At 41.9% G+C, this 24,662-nt stretch overlaps 1 protein-coding gene across 1 annotated transcript in view; it reads right to left on the bottom strand.

Annotated features, from left to right (window-relative positions):
* Positions 1-24,662, bottom strand: part of cntnap2a (contactin associated protein 2a) — a gene marked incomplete at both ends in the record, with an annotated part of 289,529 nt that overhangs the window by 154,062 nt on the left and 110,805 nt on the right. The window contains 5 exons of the mRNA XM_080854815.1: positions 2,688-2,831; positions 4,170-4,354; positions 4,889-5,092; positions 9,026-9,173; positions 19,179-19,372. Of these exons, the coding sequence (XP_080710941.1) occupies positions 2,688-2,831; positions 4,170-4,354; positions 4,889-5,092; positions 9,026-9,173; positions 19,179-19,372 (875 nt within the window). The remainder of the gene's footprint in view (positions 1-2,687; positions 2,832-4,169; positions 4,355-4,888; positions 5,093-9,025; positions 9,174-19,178; positions 19,373-24,662) is intronic.

Raw genomic sequence — 24,662 nt, 5'->3', positions numbered from 1 at the left:
ATTAACTGCTTAACATGCATTCCTATGGTTTGCTAGAGGTTTATCATAAATAGGCTGACTCTCATCACAGCTCATTCTCATCTAGCAATATGTTTAACTAGATTTGAGAGCAAACTCTGATTTGCCCAACATCTGGCCATGGAGGAAAACATGCATTTTCCCAGTGTTGAGTCAGGTGGCTCTTTCTGTGGTTTCAGCTGTCCTGTGGGATTGGTGTTTGGCAGGCCTTTAAGGTTTTCGACCGAGCATAGAACTTTCATTTCATGAGGCAGTGATTTATTATTAGCTGTGGAAAGTCCCAAACTGTTGGTATGTTGACGGATAATCCAACTCATGGAACGTCTCTCGTCCAATCAGAAACAGCCAAATAACGAGATAGAACCCAATTGTTTTATAATAAACATTATAACGGATAGGCAAGCCAACACCCAAATGGGGCAAAATCAAAGAACACAAGTACACTGAAAAAGGAAGTACTATCTTCAAGAAATTACCTTTTATTTACTTAAAACTGCTAGTTTCCCAAGTCATATGTGTATATGGGCCATTCTACCGAATTCGTGTAATATGCAGTCCCTCAACAATAAAAACTATTTACAAAACAATTAGGTATTTAGGCATAGATATTTAATTAGAAAATGTTATGGTCTATATAAACCCAATGCATTTCATGAGATAGTGATAAGCTAAATATATACAAAATCATCATTTATAGGGTACTTTCTATTGGGAAGTAGCTGTCCCCAACCCTGACATCTAAATTTCAATGCCTTTAAATAACACTTTTCAATTTTTTTAGATTTTTTTCAATGATTTAATTTCAAAGATCTTTATGATTGGGTTGAAACAGAACTTGGAATATTTAGATTTATTGTGGGTTTAATTTTTAAATCAATTTTCTATACTCAAAAAATCATGTCCCTAGTTTTCATGTCACTACCGAAACACAAGAGTTTTAGTCCATTGGCTGAGCCTGTGTTTTAGCCACGACTCTGCATTTTTGACCATGCAGTGACACAGCATCTCTGACCCTCATGGTTGAATGGTAAGTAGCTAAATCCCATAGTTTTTATATAAATGTGTTCCAAAGTCTGAAAATCGACGTGTAACCTTAAGAATTGTCACTACCGAAACGCATGTTTTCTTCAATTAAGTAAACCTTTTGGGGTTTCATGGAAAATCTTATGTTTGTATGTGTGTTCACCTCTTCAAAGATGTGTTTGCATGCCGTGTGCTTGTTAGAATTCTTTATTTATGCTTAAAGTTAGCTAGAATTGTCACTACCGAAACAGTCACTACCGAAACATATGGTAGTGACCTGATGATTTCAGTAGTGACAAAATGAAATGGTAAGTAGTTCAATCCCATCATTTTTAAACAAATGTGTTGTGTGGACTAAAGGGCGGCCCAGAGCACCTTTTGGAAGATTTTGGGAGAGAAATGAACATCCATCCAACAGTGCAGTCACTACCGAAACACTGGATGTCACTACCGAAACAGTGCAGCACTACCGAAACACAGGATGTTTTGTAAAAAATTAAGTATATTGAGTAATCAACTAAAATGTTATGATACTGATTGGATTAATGTATGTTCAATTTCATCAATTAACAACTCTGGAATCAATATGATCAGTATTTTGCATTTTACAAAGAAATATTGCACTTAGATTTTGATGAATTGTATAAATTGAACTTGAAAATTTGATAAAAAATTCATTTTTATGGATTTCATTGTGAAAACCTTCAAGAAATATTTGTAAAAATACTCTTCAGAGAAGGGAAGGAAACACAATCTGAACAGGTCAATAATAATACTTTTTTACTATAGTAAATGTGATGTTTCGGTAGTGACAATTTTTGGAAGAGGAAAAACATTCCAACACATTCTGAAAATACAATATAAAAATTGACTGTTCTTTTACTAGATAAGTGTACTTTAGATATGGTACAATATACATACGGACAAAGTTTTGGGAATAAAACATAAAAAAAATCAAAATATTTCCGACCTGACTTTGCACCAATTCGGTAGAATGGCCCATATAAGTTGTCATTACTTGCTTCATTTAGAAATTAAGCAAGTTAATGCAACTTTAAAAAATCTACGCAAATGTTGAGCCTTAAACTTTTAGGTAAAGACTGCCCCTCATTCATTACTGAACAATTCCTATGTAACAGTATTATATCAAACCTCTCACAGAATACAGGGTGTGAGAACGTTACCGAATCTTATTGATACGTTGATATTCAACATACCTTACAATGATGCAGTAATGAAATTCACCAATGCATCAATTGTGTAGAAAAAAAGTTCCTCTGGTTTGTGGTGATATCCCTCCCTTCCTTCTTTTAAAGAACTTCCCCTTTGTTTTTCTCAGGAGGAAATGAAGCCTGGCGATTTGTATAACTGTGTGTACCTCTTTTATTGAGTTGGATACTGTCTTCAGCTTAAGTCTTGGGAGTTAAACTCAGCTGAGAATGAATGGGTCCATTACAAATGTTCATTGTCCTGCGATGTTTAATTGCTCAATTCATTCTGTCAATAAATGCATTCCTCACTTACTCAACGAAATGGCATTTCATTTGGAAGTCCAGAGTAAATAGGTTTTGGGTAATTTGGGGTAAAAAGAAAGGTTGAAACAGAAATGGAAAGGTAAATGACCAGGAAAAACAAAAAAGACTCACAAAGCTTGATACATCCAGTTTCTTCCTCCTGGCAAGGTCTGTTATGTTTTCGCCGTTGTAGTTGATGCTCTCCATGCAGCCTTTGAAGTTCTTCCTGCCGCCAGTGGTGGGCTTGCCAGAGTACGGCATGCCTCCAAAACTCAGCTGCAGGAGAGAAGAGGATAGAAGCGGACATAAGATGAGAGGAGAGGAGAGGAGAGGAGAGGAGAGGAGAGGAGAGGAGAGGAGCATCTCATAAAATGCACTGGACAAAGCCTTGGTACCTCCTTAGTGACCTGGCTTTAGAAAAGATTATTAAAACAGCCCTCACTGGTTGTCTGTCTGTCTCCCCTGTTTGTTAACTTAGGATAGTCTTTTTCTAAGTTTCCCTAAATTTCAGGAACGCAGAATATTCTACAGAGCTCTGTGGATATACCGTCTTACATACACTCAAAGGTATAAACATATCAGGACTTTTTGAGGTATCTAAAAATCCACCTGAACTCAAAAATAGCAGAATGTGTCTAACTAAGTCAATTAGCCTGTTGTTTTTAAGTGGTCCCTGGTTCAGCCCCGCCGCGCCGCGCCGCAGATAAGTGATTTGGGAACATCAATGTGTTTATTTCTAGGCCAATCAGATAAACAGTTTTTTAACTGGACTCCATTAATCTTTAACCACATTAGCTGCACTATTCTCTTATGTGTGTATTCAGTGTATTTACTGATGCCTTTATTTACCGATCACAAACTTTCCCTTTTAATACTCTCAACATTTTCAATGCACAAAATGGCTATCTACACAAACTGTCAAAATAAAGCATTTGTATTCATTTCAGCCGTTTGATCATGTTACAGTCCCACAAGAAATTACTGCAAAGGATTATAGAGTGTTAGGAGGCAGATGTCATTTCCGTGGTATCAACACATACTGTCATGGGGCTAAATCCCAAGAGTTTCACACTGATCATGACAGAGAGTCTTGCAGTGGCTCTAAAAATAGAACTGTGAACTGTGACTATAGACTTAGCACAATACTTATGAGGTTTACAATGACCCCTGTTTTGTTTTAAGAGTTGAGAACTAATACATTACCTCATTATGGACTAAAAGAAGGGACATTACTGTATTTTATCTGGCAACTGTGTACGGCCATTTTATTGATGCTGAATACTAGTGTATGAATGCTAGTATAACCAGGAAGTATAATATTACTGTATTCACAATCTGTTTCATTATGTTTAATTTCCAAACTAAACACAAGTAATTAATCTAGTGGAAGGCATATGAATACAAATATAGAAATTCAAAAACAAGATTATGTTTAAATTGATCAGTGTTTATCAAATGGTTGTTCTTCTCCATGTTTTCACTGTCTGGTGTTGTTTTGTGTAATGGAACCTCTGCCCGCAGCCAGTATGCTGTCAGTCAGCGGCCGTGTTTGCAGACCTAGCCTCGGGTCATGTTTGACCGCAGCGGGCCCCTCATTCCCTCACGCCCTTTTACCTCGTAGTCCAGGTCAAGGTGGTCAAACTCCCCGTTGGCGCGGAAGTGCTGCGTGTGCTGGTCCAGGGTGAAATTAACATTCCTCCGATAGCGCTCAATCACCACAGAGTGCCAGTGATGGTCGTCCAGGAGACTCCCACTCGTCACAGACGTGTGACCGAGGATCGAGCCATACTGATTGCTACCTGTTGTCCAGACAGCAAAATAAATAGGAGTTATTGCCCTGCCCCTCAGAGAATCAGAAGAGAATTGTAATGTTGCTGTGGGGCAGGCTTACTTGGGTGAACACAAATAAAAACCTCAGTGGTCTCTTCAAGTGAAGCATCACCCATCTAATCTCTAGCTTTGCTTTGATGTTTATTTACCCCCCACCCGCCCACTTCATCCCACCCACATACACACACACACATCATATTCCATCAGGTAGATGAGGATATATGAGGTTACCAGGATCTCAACTGAGCTAAACTCAACCAAACCCCCACTATTATCTCCTGAGAAATTTGCATGCAGCACACCACACTGTAGTACCACGACCCCACCACGACCCCACCAAACCCCCATGGCCACAGTACAGGCCAGCTCCAGTCTGCCTCTGGGGGCTCAGGGAGTACATATCAGCCTGGCCCATCTTCCCATCCCTGACAGCCCTGCCTGACACACGCGGTGGTGGTGGTGGTGGTGGTGGTGGAGGGTCACAGAGGGCCCCGGAGTCTAACCCAGGTTTATCTGCAGCAGCAGCTTGGCCCGCCGCAGCTCCAGGGTGATGTAGTCGCCCTGCTGGCCCTCGCCATGCAGGATCACTCCATCGCTCTCCGACGTCTTGAACTTGAGGGAGATGACGTCCTTCAGGATCTTCATCTTCTTCATTTTGAAGCGGTACGAGATCACCCCCTGGCCGTCAAAGTTAATCACATCCGACCCTGAAAAAGAGAGGATGCAGCAGGGTGTGAGAAAGAGACAGAAAGAGAGGGAGAAAGCGAGCGAAGAAGCGGTGGTGGGTTGAGAGGTTGGGGGAAGGTGGTAGTTGATGTGGGGCTCACAGGCGATTGGGTGTCACGCCCATTTTAGGTAAATGATGAGTTGAGTGGCTGGGCGCGGGATTGCTCTGTGCAAAGCACGGCCCAATTCACAGATAAACTGCAGCTGGATGCTCTTGATAAACTACAGGGAGGCGAGAGGGGAAAATGCAGCCCATTCCCACCTGCTGACAAAGCCCTCTTGCTTACAGCTCTGTGGCAGGTGAATGTTGACCCCTGTCTCAACACTGATTGATACCTTTAAACTTTATGCACACATAAAAGCTTTATAGCCTCCTTCTATCCAGCCCCCCTAATTTACTCCTGTGGTTGCTGTGGTAATAGAAATGCATAGAAACATTATAATTGGCTACTGACAACATGATAATTTGTATACACAGATGGTATAGGAAAATACGTGAGTGGTGTACTGGCAATGTTACCCTTTGAGGAAGCATTTACATTTTACAACATTGCCTTATTAGTTAAGATAATTAGAACAGGACTAGTGACTACAGAGAAGCAAGGACCACTGCAGTGAAATGTCTCTGTAGTGTAAGATCTGCCAAACTAACCCCAGTGGGCAACATTCTTTAACAACAAAGACAAATCAGTTTTTAATGAAAACAAATGTATTCCAAAAAAATTCCAGAGGCATTTCCACTGTTCTCTGTGACCTGCCAACCCCATTGTAATAACTGCAAATGTAATGAAAACTAAACTGGATACAGCAAAATGCCATGGAACCCAAATTCAGGAGAAGGTTTTTTTCTTATACAAGTTGCTTATAAAAATATTTAGACGTATAACACCCATGAGGTGAGGAGATTTATTTGTTTCTATAAATGGCAACTTATAAATGTTTGTTTAAGCACTTCATTTACCCCAAAGCTTGCAGTGCCAAGTGGGGAGAGTAAGTGCAGAGTCCAGCTTCACTCACTTCATCAGGTATGGACTGGCCATTGGGATGTTCAGGAATTTTTCCAGTGGGCGAGGGCCAGTCAGTTTTTTTTATTTTGAAACATTATTTAGCTTTGATTTAACTGATACAGACATTCAAAAGACAATCTTATTTGCAGCAACAGTGCTGGTGCAATCTAATAGTGAGGGGTTCAGTCAGTTCATCGTATGTGCTATCTAAACTTCAAGAGAAAGAAACCCCGCAGCCAGCTGTGCAGACAAAGAGTGGAAGAAAAGCCTCTGTTGGCCGAAAAGTGTGCAAACATCACTGACTTACTGAAGCAATCTGCCACACATGATGGGTAGTAGCAAAGAGGCTGGAGCATCAGAGATGACTAATATGTCTAATGCTATGTGTTGTGAACAAGCTAAATAAACTTGTTAAAGAGCTAAATGTTTTTATCCACTTTTAAAAATAGTATTTCAATGAGTCCCTCTGCAGATGTCCAACCATTTCCAAGATCTAATTAGTAAGTGAAAACAAAACGAACGTTTAGAGTTAATGCTGGATTTCTCTAAGGCGCTGTGACTTGAAATGTCAAAGACTTTGTTTGACTATAATGGGTTTAGGTAAACATGTAGATTTGTTAAATTGATGAAAATGTTAAGAAATAATGACAATGAGATGCTAATTTCTCAAGATTAGGCGTACTTGCATTATAGTGAAAAGATTATTAGGTATAAAATATTTGATAGCCTTGAACACTGAAAAAGGAAGGGAAAGGAGGAAGCAGGAAAACGCACAGATTCCACAGATTATAGCCGAACAAAAACAAGTCAAATAACAGATTGTGGTTTTGAATGAATGATTCATTGATCAATAAACATGTGTCACTTCGAATTTGGCACGTCAAACTCAGGCCATCTGACAGCATTTTCCCAGGCTGCTGTCAGTTGCCAGGCTGCCTCTGCCCTACATCAAGCTCATACAAACCTAACACCACCGACGAAAACAGACCAGTGTGTCTGGCAAGTAGGTTCCCTTGAATAACATAAAATAATTTAATTCACAATCCGCCGCTCAGCGAGAAATGATTACTGTGGTAATGTGTGACTGCATGTTGTGTCAGGGTGTGCATGCAGCATGCTCCCCTGTGCACCCAGCCCACCGCCACCACCACCACCGCCACTCCCCCCTCACCCCCACCAGACACCGGCGAGTTTCTCCTTGAGTCGGCTCAGAGGCGCATTCATCCATTCTCCCTGATCAACAAGGTCAGGGAACCACATTCATTTCTATTCAGTCCTGGGTCTCCCGGGCTGCCTGTGCTCAGGTATCTCTCTCCCGTGATTATTATTTTTCCCCTTCCATTTTTTTCATACTTCTGCTGACCAAGATGAGTGTCTATTTTCTTTCACACATGCAACATGTTTGTTTATTTTTTATTTCACTTCATATTTGTTTCTCCCTCCCTCTGCAGTCAGTCCAAGGGGGGGAAAAAGCAGTCTGAGGAAAAAGGGAAATGGTATCTTTCATTCTTTTTTACTCATGCACTGATGAGATAGGAGGCAGAGAGAGAGAGTCAGAGAGAGAGAGTGAGAGAGGGAGAGATAGAGAGAGAGGAAGAGAGAGTGAGAAAGAGAGAGAGTTGAGGGGGTTGCTGATTCTTTTCTTTACTTTTTTCAATTTTTTAATCCAGTTTGAGACGGCAGTCCATCTTTATCAGTGTCAGCGATCCGCTGTATGTGGAGGAGCGTGAGGGCATTCCACGGCCCTGTGAATAGGGACGAGGCGCTTCCTGACAAGAAAATTATCACCGGCATCCCAGGGCTTTCACGAGGAGGAAGACGGCTTTGAGAAATGATACGTATCTGAGCCACGCAGGCTCCATCCATATCTGTCATAAAATGCCCCCAAAAAATTGGGAAGTACTCACAAGTCAGTTTTGTTTACCCGCTCGCTTTTTCAAGAGTCAGTGCGAGAAGTGGTGTGCGTGACTGCAATATTGGTTTTTTCACACATCTGAAAGAAATGTATTTGCAGTCTTGCTTTGATGTAAATAGAAAAATGCTTAAGGGAAACACCAAAACGACTTTTGTAACACTCTGATTCCAAGCAAGCTATCTGGAAGCACATCTATTCTTCCACTTTGATAAGAGCGTAATCTATACGATGGAAAATTGCATTGCTGTCGAGAAAAGATCCCACATGTCACTCATATGACTAATTTATGCCGCCTTAATTGAAATTTGTTCTCAAAATGGATTTAACAACCCTTAATAAGATGAATGTGATGGTTTGTCAAGGCCCCTATCCCATAGTGAAAGCGAGATGTGTTGTCGCTTCTCGTATGCAATTTCATCTTAATTAATCTCTCTCCGGAAATGTTTGGAAACGGATATGAGCCCAGATGCAATCTGGAATTAAATAAATATGTGACCATGCCACATTGCTAACCTTTATAATGTCATTCATGTGAGGTGAAATCATTTCTCGCTCCGCCACAAAGACTACAGATGTTGAAATAATCTCCTGCTCCTCCACAAAGACTACAGATATTCAAATAATCTCTCGCTCCTCCGCAAAAACTACAGATGTTCAAATCATTAAGTAGAACGTAAACTTTAAAGATTTAAGTTTAAGATTGTCTGACCTCTATGATATTGTGGTATTTTAGTGACAATACAATTCATACAGTTATTAACACTGCCAAGTATAGCTCAGCTGTGTTACGAGTCAGTGGAAACTAACACTGTTTTCATATCTTCTAGATGAAATTAAGAAATATAACCTTTCAGGTGTAGGCAAAGATAAATAATTAACTTTAATAATTAACCTTAAGAGATTTTCTCAACATGCAACTTGCACATGAATTTCAGCAGATATCAGTTTATCTACGAGTAAACACTATATAAAAGGGGAAGGTTTGCACTCACAGTAAGCACAGCCATATATCTCGATCCGCAGGCCAATGCGGCCTTCCATGCTCCAGTCCAGAGGAACGAAGCGAATGTATCGAGCCACAATGACATGCTGCAGATCATGGCGGACCACACTCTCCGTGTTAGAGTTTCCTGTGAATGCCTGGGGAAAGAAAATGGTGATCTTATTACAGGGAGATATATACACAGATATCGATGAAGGATAAGTCTATGATGTCATTGTATTTACCATCACTGCAATTCTGCAGTTTTGTGGCAATAGTTGGCTGTAATTTGAACTTTACTTAATTTTTCATAAGCATACAGTTTATGTAAGCAATACATTTGAGAATACTTAAGGTAAACTGTGTTTCCTGATCCTGATAGTAGTCAAAGAAAAAAGTGCTTGTCTATTTGTACTTATCTAGGCTCTGTAATCAGCAATTAAAAAGTAGTGCTGAGACCAATCAGGGAACGTTTTAGGAGACAGGCATGTAAGCATGTGACCAGTGCATTTAAGTATACACACTACGGCCAGTTTCATGAAGTCAAAATCATGCCAAGCAGTCACCTCTCTAGTCAGCCACCCCCCACCCTAAGGTCATCATTTGGATTTACTCCATCTCTGAAGTTTGAGTGCGGGTGGGACTAGCAGGGAGTGTCGGCTGGGTCCTCAGCTCCCACTGAAGTCGGTGGGCACCAGGACCAAAGGGGACATGAGAGGAGGGGAGATGCAAAGAACACTCCTCCACTCTCGAGCCTGCAGGGCCTAGACGGTCAGTCGTCAGATGCAGGGGGATGGAGATCTCTCTAGTCCCCTTCACTCAGCGGTGGAGAAGAAGGGGAGATGAAGAGACGTGTGGGATGGGAGATAAGCACTGAAGCGCCACAGAGACGAAAATCATGTGGATTACGGGAACGGTAAGAAAGTGACTGGAAAGGACTGGACCCTATAGGATAACCTGGGAGATTTTTGAAGGGGAACAGTTGCTACCATGAGTAACTTTGTGAGGGGACCTGACCTCAATGTTTGCCCAACAGCTTACTGACTTCAACACTTTGACTTCAATGGTCTGTCTCTCGGGACCATCAGTCCATTTTCCCTACTTTGACGTGATGACCTTTTAATAGATGTATTTTTAGAGTGGAGCCTTCGAGGGGCAAACAATGTTCTACATTATGGTCTCAGCTGACTGGTTTTGTATGGAGCTACAGTGCTACCAAGCTAATCCTCCCCCCCCCCTCAGTTCTCCCAACTAAATGAAAGGAAATTCTTTCTTGCCAGGTTATTGCTGCATTGTACTTCAAAACACTGTGTTATCTCATGTCCCTCTGTGAACTGCTTTCTCATCACAACTCTGCATATACAGTAAGTTCTGTACTCCAAAGTGGAGAAGAACTCAATTCTCTTTCAATACTCTTACTTATACCAAGGCCTTAAACTGTCAGCAAGTGTGTAATTAGTTGGCCAAATGTGAAGGTACCCTGAGAGCTTAGCTGTCTGCCGCGTTGCTAAACCAAGCACCTTCACAATTTAAGACACAAAGGCTAAACTAAGATAGCAGCTCTCTCATTAACTGCCCGGCCCAAGTTTAGGTGTCAAGCCAGCTGTAACTATCAGACGTTCCACATTTATTGGTTTCCCATGGTATAATTAATGCTACTGCCACTTTTGTGACGGGGATTCAGAGACTGCTGTGGGTCTTTCTTTCTTAAATGTCTTTGAAAAGCCTTGGGCAATTTAGACTGCTTAAAAAGGTGAGTGCACCATATTGGCATCTTCAACAACACCTTTAAAGTTCAAAGTCAAGGGAGTACAGACACATCTTGAAATGTTAAGAATTGCTAATTAAGCAATGACGATGGCCATCAGAGACTGTGAATGCTAATCTTAGATCATTGGCTACTAAGACTGAGACATTTGTCATTGAAAGTTCAGACATAATGAGGATATTTTCTCCTGCCAGCTCAAATTAATGTGGGCTTCAATACCCAAACCCTTGACAAGCAGTCCTCTTCCAGGTTTAACTACACGGGAGTTCTTATGACAGATAAACAATAATATCCATTGATTCAGATTATTCAGCAAGTAGACTGTGCTGCCAGGCCCTTTCATGTTTTCTAAATTGAGTTTCTTCTTCCCCTCCCCTCTTTCAGCAGTGCGAAAACAAGATGATGATCCCTGAGGAATCGAGATTCTGTCCTGTGTGTCTGCATGGCCAGAGAATAAAGGAACGTCTGCTAGAGTTCCTTTCGTCGCTCTAGTAAAAGATAAATCTTCAGTATTTTCTGGTTTCACACAGATTTGAGTCTTGGAGAAATGAGCTGCCATCTTATTATCTACTGAAGATTATTGGTGAGCAAACCATAAAGGAAGAATGCACTACTTTGATGGACACCAACTTAAAATGACTCCAAACAGCGAAGCTGCCACAGATGCTTTTTGCACCTCATATAGATTAGATGGTGCTGTGCACATTTAGAATCTATGCTGCTACAGTAGATTTTGATAGCAACCACATCAGAATGCCGATTTAGGTGACAGTAAACCATCATTGCATTCAAGTTCAGCCTACAGAATATATGCTTCTCTGCATAAAGAGAATGTTTATTTATGTTGCAGTAATATATTTCCATTGCGACCATGACTATGTGCAATGTGCAGGGAGGAGGCGTATATTTGTGATTGTCAAATTTAATAAGGCACTGTTTAAAGAATTAATTTCATTTCTTTCAATAACATTGGGGCAGAGCCTTTATTACTTTCATATGTCACAATGGCCAATGAGAGACAGCTTCTTAGGTAGACTTTAAGTGCATATTTGGGAAATGGGGTGGCAACATAAAGTAATAATATACTGTATGTCTTAAGTTGCTCAGTGAAGACGCAGCTGGGTTGTTTTAATGACTTCTCTGCCAACTCATGGCCTTGAGTTTTAAAACAGAAGGCCAGAGATTGGAAGGAGAAATGTTGCTGCAAAAGGAATAAAAGCCAGGCCCTGGCCGGTTATTTCAGAGACCTTTTTCTCTCTCACTACAGGGGCTGGTGCCGGTCTTCTCTTGTACCTGCTTCATGTCACTTCTGAGGGATGATACAGAGACTCTCTTCCATTCGAAGTGACTTGTGCCAGATTGACAGTGTGATACATACTGCATGTTTGTCACCCATCTCAGTTGCCTACCAAGGCACTCGGAGAGAGATTTCAGGAAATTGTGGGACGGCCGTTTCTGACAACAGACTGCAGACGTACCAAATAGAGTGATGCTACTCATTTGGACTGCCAGAGAGGGCCTTTGGCAAACTGTACATTTTTATAGCCTGAAACAACCCAGTCTAGTTGTGCAGGCTCATCAGTAACTTCACTGGAGCTCTTTCCAGGGTCTTTAAATGAACCAGAACGTCCTAGCGGGAATTAAGACAAGAACTGCTCAATTCCTTTTGATGGGCGTTATCTAATTAGGAGTGGAATCTTGGACTAGAGAAATAAAAGAAATGAGTACTGTTATCTGAAATGAAAATATGTAACAACTTTTTTGAAGAGACGGGCATTCCATCAGCTTCCTGGCTGAATCAGCTTGCTGGCTGAATAATAAAGCGTTTAAAGAAGTCATTGTAAAAGATGCCTGGACTACTGTATGAGGTCCAGCCAGAATCAAAGTAGTTCTGCGGAGGTGCAAATTGATTTCTTCAAAGCCCAAGTTATGGTCCACTTAAAATTCAAGAAGTGGTACGACGCATACCATTATCTATGTGTCAACATGGTGGGACATAAGCTAAACTGACAGATAACTCATTACAATAGTTGTACAGAAATAATTTTAACAACACTCATACATTATTCAGACTTTCAACTTTCACTCGCGTCTCCATAGTTGGCACGCCCTGCTGGCAGGTTGGAGAGAGGGTCGTAATGTGAATTCTAAGGCAGGAACATCAAATGCCTACAAGCACCATAGTTAAAAAGAAATTGAATAATAAAAACCTCCCGATCCTTCTTGTTATAAGAAAGGGAATCATAGATTCCCAGCTACAAAGACAATATCCTGCGGGCCTCTACTGATCTCAGCGGGAGGACAGACTTGGCACTTTGTATTTGCATGTTTTAGTGCATTAATCACAGAAGACACTTCTTTAGCCATTGTGCTCCATATATAGAAGCACCACAATACTGTAGGGGCGAGAAAGTGCTAGCGCTGTAAGAACTCTACCATCACTTTCATTTAGGACAAGAAGGAGGGTTTTTGTGTGTGTGTGTGTGTGTATGGGTACACTCGGTGATGGCAAAGAGATGGGGGAGAGACAGGGGATGTGCTAGGGGGGTTGCAACCGCCCCATCAAAATCCAATTTTCAAGAAAGGCAGGTACTTAAGGTAAAAGCCTTGCCCCCCGCCACCCCCCACGTGAAGGTGTCTTCATATATATATATATATATATTTCCTCATGATATTATCAAACAACTACAGGCATAAAGCTTGTGGAAGAATATACATGCATACTTAAAGAAGTGGCTGCAATTCTACCGCACACAATATATTACACAGACGGAGATGCAGCATCTGAACTTGAGGTCAAGGTCAGGGCCTCGTTTCCCGGACGCGCACTTAGCCTAAAAAGCACTTGAAATCGTTCGTAAGAGGAATCCTACGTTGCAGACGGGTTTCCCGACGCGGCACTTAGCTTAAGTGTATCTTTCGTTGAGAAGAATTCTACGTGTGGTCAGGACCAGTAGTAACTTCACACTTAGCGATGCAATCCACCAGGGGCGTCGTTCGCCCTATTATAGAAGAAATCCAAAGGATGTTTCTGTGTATAGCACATCATGAGAATGTCATTGTTTCACCTGCCTATTCCCATCAAAATAGAAATAAAGAATATTGAGTATTTGAAAATAAAGATTAGGCTTTACAAAACTAGTGCAGTGCCCGTAGGAATTATGCATTCTGTAGTGTTAGCAGACGTAGAGCTGTTGGGTAGTGTAATGGCAAGACATATTTGCACTCCACATAGGTAGAGGTTACACTGAAGTATTATTGTGATGCATGTTTCCTTTTCATTAAGAAATGTGTTAATGGTAGCCTTTTTGGAGAGTTACCAACATATAAAGTTTGAGATTATGTAGTGGATGCAGTTGAATATAGATGTCAACGTTGCTGTCTAAACTATAAACTAAATGTCATAAAGAAAGAAATTATTTAAAATGAAGTTATGGTTGAAATAGGATCACTTCTTTATTGTAAGGGTAAGTGTAGGGTAAGAATGGTCATGCAGATGGACTCAAATGTAGGTTAATTTTATTGAATGTATGTAGCCTACTGTACTGTATGACTTCGATGATGCTAGCTTTGACAGCCCACTCTCAGACAGATCGTAATAAATGTCCTTACAATGGGAACACAGTTTAAATACTCTGCTGGAGATGGCGTTACTATCCCCGCCCCGAATTTAGTGCACAGTGCACGTTCGATGCACGCATAGGCTAGCTAATTTCACAGCAATTAACGTAAACAGGTTAACGTGACGTAAACAGCTCCTAAGAGATACTTAAGAACTCGTGCACGTTGCGCTCATGCACCTGACTTTAAGTTGATGGTTGGGAAACGCACGTAAATAGAAAGTGTTACTTAGTCTACGATGTCGCGAAAATCCACGTAGGCCGTTAAGATACGTCGTTATCGGGAAATGAAGAATTTGATACACTTCTCACAGTGGTTCTATGACAACCACCTCCAACTGAATGTGGTCTGAACCACACCTCTATCAATGACCTGCCAGCTGAACAGGTCAGCAGTTTCAAATATCTCAGACTCATCATAGACAATTAACTGAGTTTCGATGAACACATCACGATCCAAATATGCTCACAGGAAAGACTCCATGTAATGCATGATCTCAGCGTTCTGTCTGCTGCCCCCCACCTACTGCTGTTACTTTATAAAAGCATGACTCAACCCATCCTGCTCCCCCTCTTTTTTTCACAAAGTGAACCATCGCTGACAAAAACAAACTCATCAAAATTACACACACTGCCTCCTAAATCATCAGCCTGTCGACTCCCAGCATGTCAGAAATGAATGAAAGTCCCCACACGTCTGGTGCAAATAATAGCAAATTACACTGATTATCCCCTGATTATCCCCTGAATCCTCTCTTCACACTGCTAGTGTCCGGTTGCAGTTAGAAGACTTTGAAAATGGAAAATAATTTGTGTTAGCAGAAGATTTGTACCCTCTGCCATTTCAGCATTCAACAAACTCAAGAGAACTGATGTAAAAAACCCAAATCATTTGTATTTACGTACATTGGCTGGTGTAGAGAGAATAAATGTTACATGTTACATGTTATGACATATATACAGTATATCTGTAGGTTTTGTATAGAACATGTACTGACCATCTATCTATCTATCTAATAACTTCAGCATCACAATACCTCTGTGCTCAAAGTCACATTGGGGAATAGGGAGGTGAAACAATCTGTTGGTACATGGCCCTGTTCCAATCAAAAAGGGATATACATGTATGTGGAGAATATTATGTTTGAGTGGGAGACGGAGAACATTATACACCCCCTGCACTCGGCAGATAAGTATTCCGCCCACAGATACACTGCGAGACACAGGTCACAAGCCAGAGACACCGTCATCAGTCTAGCTTCCTCCGTTTCATTATAGGTTTCTTTTTATATAATCAATATTCATTTCATAAAATGAACCCAGAAAAGAGTAGGAAGCAGGATTTAATTAGTGCTGCATTGTGAACCAGTGTAGAAATTCTTTGCCATGTCACATGATGAAAATATCTGAAAACTGCGCTCTCTGGATTTAATGTAAATGTAAATTGGTAATCCAATTTCTTAGAGCAAATTCCACACTTCTATTTCCTTCTGGAGGCAGGCAGGAATGACATATCTGTCCAGCGCCATCGATAAAAAAGAAGGAAAAAAGAAAAGAAAAGGGCAATGCCCCTTTAAAATGGCAGCAATGGAAAAAGAGGAACACATTGCTATTGCCACATAATAGTCCATTGTCAAGCCATAATATAGGCCGGCACACAGTGTGGTACACAGTCCTCATTGTACCTATTCTTCAGGAGTGCACTACCACCACCCCAGTCAGGTTACACACAGTAATGGTGAGATAGAAGCACCCCTTGGTGAGAGACCTAAAGAGTACCTATGATGTCAGCGGAGAAAATCATTTTTGTGATGCGTAGAGTGTTGAGACCTGCACTTTGGTGTCACAATATGCAGTGTCACAATGGCTGTGTCTGCATGAAATAGCAGGCCTGCCATTAATTAAACAGTATGCAAATACCTGCAAGATTATTATTGTGTGTGGAGACCTGTAGACCTGTTCAGAATATTATACACCTCCCTGAAACATGAACAGAGCATACATATTTTAGGGGTTTGCCAATCTTAGTGGGGTCATTGTGGACCACGCATATTATACTGAATGCACAGTTTGGAAGTTCAGCTTTATCAAAAGGCAATTAAAGACAGCAGGATCAGAAATGTCTGAGGTAAATTCATTAATTCATTACCCTATCATGACAAGGAGCAGACCAGGTTCCCTTCTGCTGATACATTAAATTATGCATCACATCTAATAATCAAGATGAACGGCTCTGTCCCCAGAGAGATTGCAAGGCTAGTGATCCCGCAATGATCAATCTCTCTCTCTCTCTCTCTCTCTGTCTGTCTTTATTGAAATGGCAAAAAAGCTACAATGCCAATCCGAATGAAAGGTACTCCCTAAAAAGATGAGTGTCTTAGTTGGGCATCTTTGTAAAATGAACAAAACAATAGGCTATGCAGTAGGACCATATAGGATATATCCAATGTCCAAAGCCACTCACAATACAGGAAAGGTATATATTCAAGCAGTATTTATGCTGCCTATGTCCTTAATGCTGTTGGCACCTTGCTTTACCAGTTGAGTTTGAGGAGCACTTATGGGTTCTTTGCACTCTGCTAAGTGACTCATCTAAGCGACTCACACAAAGGAGAATGGCACACTAAAAGTTCCTGTCAGATTGAGTTTGACATGGCCAACACTGAAAGGAAACTGACATCTGGCAGACCACTCTTATGAATACATAGGCAACACTGACTGAGAGAGCATGAGTCATCTCCAAACCTCCACGCCCCATTATTTAGCATCTCACTGTACCCGGTAAAATCAACAGTGAACGCAAATGGTTTGAGGGACATTGTGTTTAATCAGGAATGGCACCATAGACTAGGGGTGATAACTTCATTATCTGTATCCGTACCTGTTAAACCAACAAAGTTATTGGTCTCTTTATCTGTATCCAGAAATGGGCGTGGTGTTTACCGGAAGTCACGTTGACGGGCAAATGTTGTATTTTCTAACCTCATGTAGTACATGAAACGACTAGTTAGTGAAATCAAAGTCCTATGTTGCAAACAGAATATCTGTTTCCATCACTTTCCCGAATAATATTTGGATTCAAGTAGATCCCTACCATAGACATGGGGTAAATGGCCATATTTCCCACCCAGAAAATGTACCTGACGATCGCTATCTCCTCTGAGTTTTTAAGTTCATGATGTTTTCAAAGCAAAGGGTAAACAGAGTACATAGCTGTGACAGCATATCAACATGAATGTAAGATGTGTGTGTATATTTCATGTGCTTGTGTTGTATGTGTGTGTCTGTGAGTGTGAGTGTGAGCGTGAGTGTGAGCGTGAGTGTGAGTGTGAGTGTGAGTGTGAGTGTGAGTGTGAGTGTGAGTGTGAGTGTGAGTGTGAGTGTGAGTGTGAGTGTGAGTGTGAGTGTGAGAGTGTGCATATGTGCTTGTATGTATGTATGATTGCATGTATGTATGTAGATAAGTATGTTTTATGACAGGCCAGTATGTCAAGGCATATTTCAGCTCATACTGTGTCATCTGTAATCTGCCTGCGACCGGCACTGTCAGCCTTTCACATCCACGTTTGCTCTTTGCAAGACAAGCAGCCATGCATTAATCCGTGAGTACCTCTGTGGTGTATTGAGAAACTGCAGGCCTCCTTACCCTCACGGAATGGCAAAACAACAACCCTGCATCCTCCCTCCCTCACCACTAGGTCTCTTGCTGATTCCTGTCACAGACTCAGCTTTTAGCCGAAGCCTACGTCCAGAGGTGCATGACTTATTGAGATGTTATGAGGGATTGGCTGTAAGGGTTTTAAAAAGCTGAATTAGTTTTGCCGTCTGAGCCTTCAGCCCTCATTTGCCCTGTGCCGTCATCATCATCATCATCACCTCCTAGGCCCCTCGAGGGGGAGAGAGAGTGGGTTTTCAGTCTTTTTCTTCACTGTTTGTTTGTTCAGCGGCATGCTGATTCAACAGGGCATAAATGATTTGTCTCACTTAAAGAACAAGTTCAAGTGCCTCTGTGTTATTTCACAAACCCACATGCTGGTAGAAATGCAAAATGGGTTTTGCTACAAATCTGATGGATGCCTTTCATCAGAAAATGCTAACTTAACTCTTACAGGTGTGAATCTTGTGTGATCAAGCACAGAGACCATATAACCAATTAGTGAGCTCTGACAAGTTACATAATCTTTATAAATAAAAAAAATGTAAATAAATCTATTGTGATACTAATTGATAGACAACATATTGTAATGGCCAATTCATTGTAGGAGCAGTGACATTTGTCTGATATTATATATTCTAAATACCATATAAACAACAATCAGATGTTGCAGTTATATATACAAACTGGTTAGACCAATCTGGTAGCTGTCGAAACAAAAAAGCCTGTCTCAAGCCTGTCTTGCTGCTGAAAGACAGAGTCAATGAAAGGTGAAACGAACTGTCCCATCTTATAAGTGGCAATGACCATTCTGTCTAAACAGACGATTGCATATCACTGTAGACTTCCTATCTCAGCACTTGATTCACTCACAATCACTTTCTTCGTGGCAACCAACGATAACAGAGTGAGCTGAAAGTAATTACGAGGTCATTTTATTCAATCTCAGCATCCTTATATCATATCCCGTATGCAAAAGAGATAGAGAGAAAAAGATAGATAGACAGATAGATAGAAAGATAGAAAGACAGATGTATAGAATAAAGACAGACAGACATATAGATAGACAGATAAAGAGAGTGATGGATAGAGATAGAGAGAAAGAGAGAGTGTAATTTACCCATATGTTCCCGTCTTGGTGGTATGGTTTCCAGTTGCGGCCCGTGTCGCTGTAGAGGATCCTGTAGCGGGTGGTCCAGTCTGAACTGCTGTACCTGCCCTGGGTGGCGACCGCGGTCACCTGTCTCCTACTCCCCAGGTCCACTTGCAGCCACTGGTAGTGATCGCTATCGAGTGGAGACCATCCACCTGCCCCTGGAAGCACGAGAACATAGCATTAGCACCAGTGGTTCAACACCAGGAAATTGCCTTCATGTTTCTTTGAATACAAGTGAGTGATGAGCCTGGCGACAGAAATCCACTGCCACCCACCACAATAGATGACCAAAGTGTGTCTTGCCAACTGAACTACGTGGAGTCCGTCAGACAGTTTATTTTTTTCCACTCCAGTTTTTTAGTTTTCAACATAGCACAATATACTGCTCAAAAAATAGCATAACAGTTGAAAAATAGCATTGTTATTCCTACAGTGAGGATTCAGTTTGGATGGCGTTTTTATTTGAAAAGTGCCTGCCAAGTGCCCTTCGGCAGGAAGCCTCTCAAGGACTTATACCAGATGACATTTCTCTTTTTTTCAGACTCGGAGGATACACCAAATGCATTTTGGGGCATAAACTGAGGCAGCCATAAAAATAACAGGTTAGTCCAGTAAGAAATATCTGCCGGTCAGTTTGGTTCATTTACAGTTCACAGTGGTGTGATGGTGGACAGGGTGGACTGATCCCCAGGTCCCTACACCACCACATCAGGACAGGAAGGTGGAGTGGCTGAGGGTGTGGACAGATAAGGACAGAACTAACCTGCAGAACAATCCAATATCTGATCCAATTATTTAGTCATTAGTCTTTGCGTCGGTCAGACTTGATAAACAGGGAATATCATTGAAAAGTCAATAGTTCTCAATTCAACTTGAAGACACTGTTGTTGTGATGATGTGATGTTATCTTGGAAAAGGGCATATATTCTGTCTTAAATAGCTCAGCGAGTAGAGATAAAATGGACAGGAAAATAAAGAGAGAAAAAAGGAAAACAAATCAGCTGTTTGACTTTGCCTGTTTGTTTGCCCAACGGGGGAGCCAAGAAAAAAAAAAAAAAAGAAAACTAACAACAGCATGTAACGTGAATGAAGGACAAAGGAGAATACAGAGGAGCTAAGTGGATGGAATTGAACTTGCAGAAAGGAAGAGTGGTGAGCCTGGGGACGGGTACTCGTCTGCAACCTGCCACCAAGGCAGATGTTCAAAGACGATAAGCCAAAGCGGAGAGGAAGGGCACTGGAAGGACACACAGCAGATATGGTGCATGACACGGGGCTTCAGAACAAGATCCACAGCAGAGCAGACACTCTCCATCACTATACTGTGTGTGTGACCGGATCAAACACAGTCCCTGATTATGCTGCTAATGAAAGTGTGAAACGGAAACACTGAAGAGATCCGAGATTCTAAATGTGTGCTTGTTATGTGGTGAAGAGCTGCTGACTATTTTAGAAAAAAAAAGTCTCTCTGAGTTTAACAACCACTGACATCATTAATGCGATATGCATACCTGATACACTTACAGTTGGATGGTCCACAGAACGATGATGTTAACTTTTGGACAGTAATTGGAGAAACAAATGAGAAACTTCTCAGACATTTCCTGCCAGGCTTAGGCTTTTCATGTTCATCTGTCTTTCATGGGCAGTACCTCCTCCTGCCTTTTAACCTGGAGATCAGAGGAGATTTTCCCACCAAAGCCCGAAAAAGCAAAGTGGATTTTTGTTCCCCTGAATGCCGTATGACATTTTCCCCCTACCTGTCACCAGACGCCATGATATGAAACATGGCGTGATTATCTATACTTTTAGCACACGGCAGGGAGTAGCCAGAACTGTGTAATTCCTGCTAAACTACCTTAAGTGCATTGGTATGACGTGCCATTGGTTCAAAAGCGATGTATGAAAAAGAAGAAGAAAGGAGTACATACCGCTTTCAACTACTTGAGGAACGGGCGCTACCAAAGGCTTGACACGTGAGAACTAATGAGGGCGCCAAGTGCATCAAACAATAGCAGATATCTCTGGCCTAAGCACACAGAGAGCCCTTTATTCCTCTTAAGTTATGCCGCCTGCTCCTCAGCATGCAAAAGCGAACGTTGGCAAGAAGTTAACAGGAAACAAGGCAAACGCTATTACATAATTTAAAGCTAGTTAGCAAAGTTCCTAATCTAAATGTCAGCAAAGACTACAGAGGATGGTAATTGGTGTTTTAATGTAATGCAAAGCGATAGAAAGCACAAAAAAAAGAAACTTCAAAAAGCTCATGCAGGATTGAAAGTCATTCACATTTTATACGGAAAAAGAGACATAGAGCCTTGAATAAATAATTCCGTTTGGGGGACGTACTGTAAACTCAACTGTCCCACCACATGGACGGAGGAGGGATTTAATACTGTGGGGTAATTGGTGCAGATTCACGAGGAGTATTGGGAGGGCCAAGGTTGGGGAAGAGGTAGAGAGAGGAGAAAAGAAATGAACTGCAAGGATCACTGCCCACATGTCGCTTATTAGCACTCCAATCTCATGCTTGGGCACATTGGTATTCCACCGCTCCCCTCCCAGTTACAGGATGAAGCACTCACTCTCCACAGCAGGAGCACTGACTACACCCCCCCCCCCCCTCCCACACACACACACACACACCTCCACCCAACCCAACCCCCACCCCCACGGCCACCACCACCACCCTTACTCTGCCACCTTCAGTCACCTCAATTGTTCCCCCGCTCTCTTTCTCATTAGCTTCCCACTGCCTTACCCATGCCCATCTCTCTCTTCCTCTCCGTCTCCCTCTTCTCTCTCTCTCTCTACCTCTCAGTCTTACTCTCTTCTCCTCACTAAACTGAGCAGTGCTGGGCTCACCCCTCCCGATCCTTCACCACCCTCAGCCCCTTCCTTCCATGCCTCCTTCGCCCACCATCCAGCTGTGCAGGACAAACTGATTTCCGATCAAGGGGGATTTGACCTTTTCTTCCTCTCCGAGCACACGGCTGGGCTCATGCTCTCACAGACGAACTGGCACTAAATGGATGATCCACCCCGCTGAAATGGAGAGCATGGGCTGAGTTCAGTCCCCCTCAGGCTGGACGAGGTATTCCTCTTAATTTGAGCGCTTTCAAAACTAATTTCATCAATTGCACCAAAACCTGTGCTCTAATTTTGTAGTCAGGGTTGAAGAACAACTTATGATTAAATGCCACTTGTCACTTTGATTTTCTAAAACTGGTTGTTTCTTATTTTCTTACGGTAGAAGGTATTTGGGGGAACTTAGGCAAATCAATCGACTGTAAGGTAAAAGCCATTCAAAAAGATTTATTGTAATGTGCTGCCTGCATGATGGCGGGCAAGTACAATTTGTAATGGAATGTGTCTTTACTGTGGTTGCATTTGTATTCATCAGATGTGTTCATAGGGATAAGCAAACCTAAAACAGATTTATAAAGAGACAGTAAAAAAAAAAAAATGATCCAAATATGATGGAGCCTCAGACCTTCACAGAGTGACTAAAGAGAAGCAAATCAAAACTCCAGACATTCTCATCATAAACACGTCTGTAATCACAATGGAGATGAATATGAATCCAGGCTCAAATTGATTTTATGCCACCTGTTTTATTTTCAGCAGACAATCAGTATAAATTGACTTCTACTCCATTCGGGGATCACGTCATGGCAACCTCACATTTGCCTGACAAATATAGCTTACTTGAAAAAGGGAAAAAAACGATATGTGTGTGCACGCTCACTCACACACAGGCACACACACACACACACACACACACACACACACACACCCACACACACACACACACACACACACACAAACATTAGCTCGGTTAACAAATGCATCAGACTAGGTGACGTGTTGAGCTGGAGGTGGCATATGGAAGGCCGGATTCTTTCATTAGCACTGACAGCCTTTTATGGTGGTGCTCATCTGGGCGAGGATAATGAGCCTGTTTCTATGACATCAACCCACCCACCCCCACAGGCACCAGGGATCCATGCCACCCAGAGAGCAAGGAACCTGGCAGAGCCAGGAGGTTTGTGGCAGGGAAATAGGTCCATGTTGCGACAGGTGCTAACAGGCTAATCACGTGCAACACCAACAGACCTCTGGCTAGATTACAGAGAATCACGGTGCCCCCCAGAATAGGTTCCTGTGGCACCCCTGCAACTTCTTGCGCATATGGGAAATAAAGAAACTGGTTGAATGAATATGCCGGATATCTATCCATATACACCTATCATGTTAATTTAAGTATCACTGTATAAAACATCACTGTTCCTTACAACATACTATGTGAACAATTGAATGCCTCACTGCTTTCATCAGCAGCCTATATCTAATTCTCAACATTTCCTTGCAGTGTTTTAATAGAAATTGTGGCATTACCTCTGAGCTTTCATTATTATCCCGCTTGGACAGAGTGATGCCTGTGGCAGCTATAGCTCCTCTGTACCGCAGATAAGGCATCATTAGCATGCTTCATACATTTGCCTTAGCTGCAATAATGAGAATTCCCAGAACTGATAAGATGAGGGCACCTAGCTATTAAGAGCACAGGCTGTCATCACGCTGTGATTCACATGGAGGAGGAAAGCTGGTGGTGTGGTGCTGGTCCCTGTGTCTATCTCACCCCTGAGGTGGAAGAGCACGGAAGAAAAAGAAGAGAAAAGAAAGCAGAAGGAGGAGGTGGAGGCAGAGGATGTGTGGCAGAGTGTAATCATGTCACCTTGACAAACGAGTAATCATGTCACCTTGACAAACGCGCGCCATGCGTGGGGCCCGACAGATGTAGGGGCTGCATATGTGTGTGTACGCGTGTGTTTGTGTGTGTGTGTTTGTGTGTGTGTGTGTGTGTGTGTGTGCGCACGGCAGCCACCATGGAGCAGTGGCCCCCGCAGGCGACCTGTGGCCCCAGCAGTGTGACAAAGAGCCCGGTGTCAGCTGTGACTAGTGATGAAGGCAGAGCCACAGGACATGTTTCATTGATTACTCTCACAATGGCCAGTGGGCTTCACTGGGGCTACTTCCACTGTGATTTTATTCTATTTTGTTTACACTGTACTTTCTTATTATGTATTTTTTTTTACCTTTTTAATGTTTTTCACTCTTAAGCTCTTATTTTTTCTTTGGGTGTTCCTTTTGCTTTTATTTATGTAATGCACATCGAATTGTGTATGAAATGTGCTGAATAACATTAACTTGCCTTTCTTTGCTTTGTTGTCACTGTGAGAGAGGGAGAAAGGTACAGAGGGAGAGAGGAAGAGAGAAACAGAGAGGAAGAGAGAGAGAGGAGAGAGAGATAAGGGATGGTGGGTGGAGAGAGAGGGAAAGGAAATGAAGAAAGATAGATTCAGAAAGAATCACTGATTGAAAGACAGAAAAAGAGAGGGGAGAAGAGACAATACTAAGACGGAGAGAAACTAGAGAGACTGAGGT

The sequence above is a fragment of the Sprattus sprattus genome, assembly GCF_963457725.1.
Source record: "Sprattus sprattus genome assembly, chromosome: 17".
Taxonomy (NCBI): Eukaryota; Metazoa; Chordata; class Actinopteri; order Clupeiformes; family Clupeidae; genus Sprattus; species Sprattus sprattus.
Note: the sequence above shows the minus strand (reverse complement) of the source record. Positions and strands in the feature narration are given on the sequence as shown.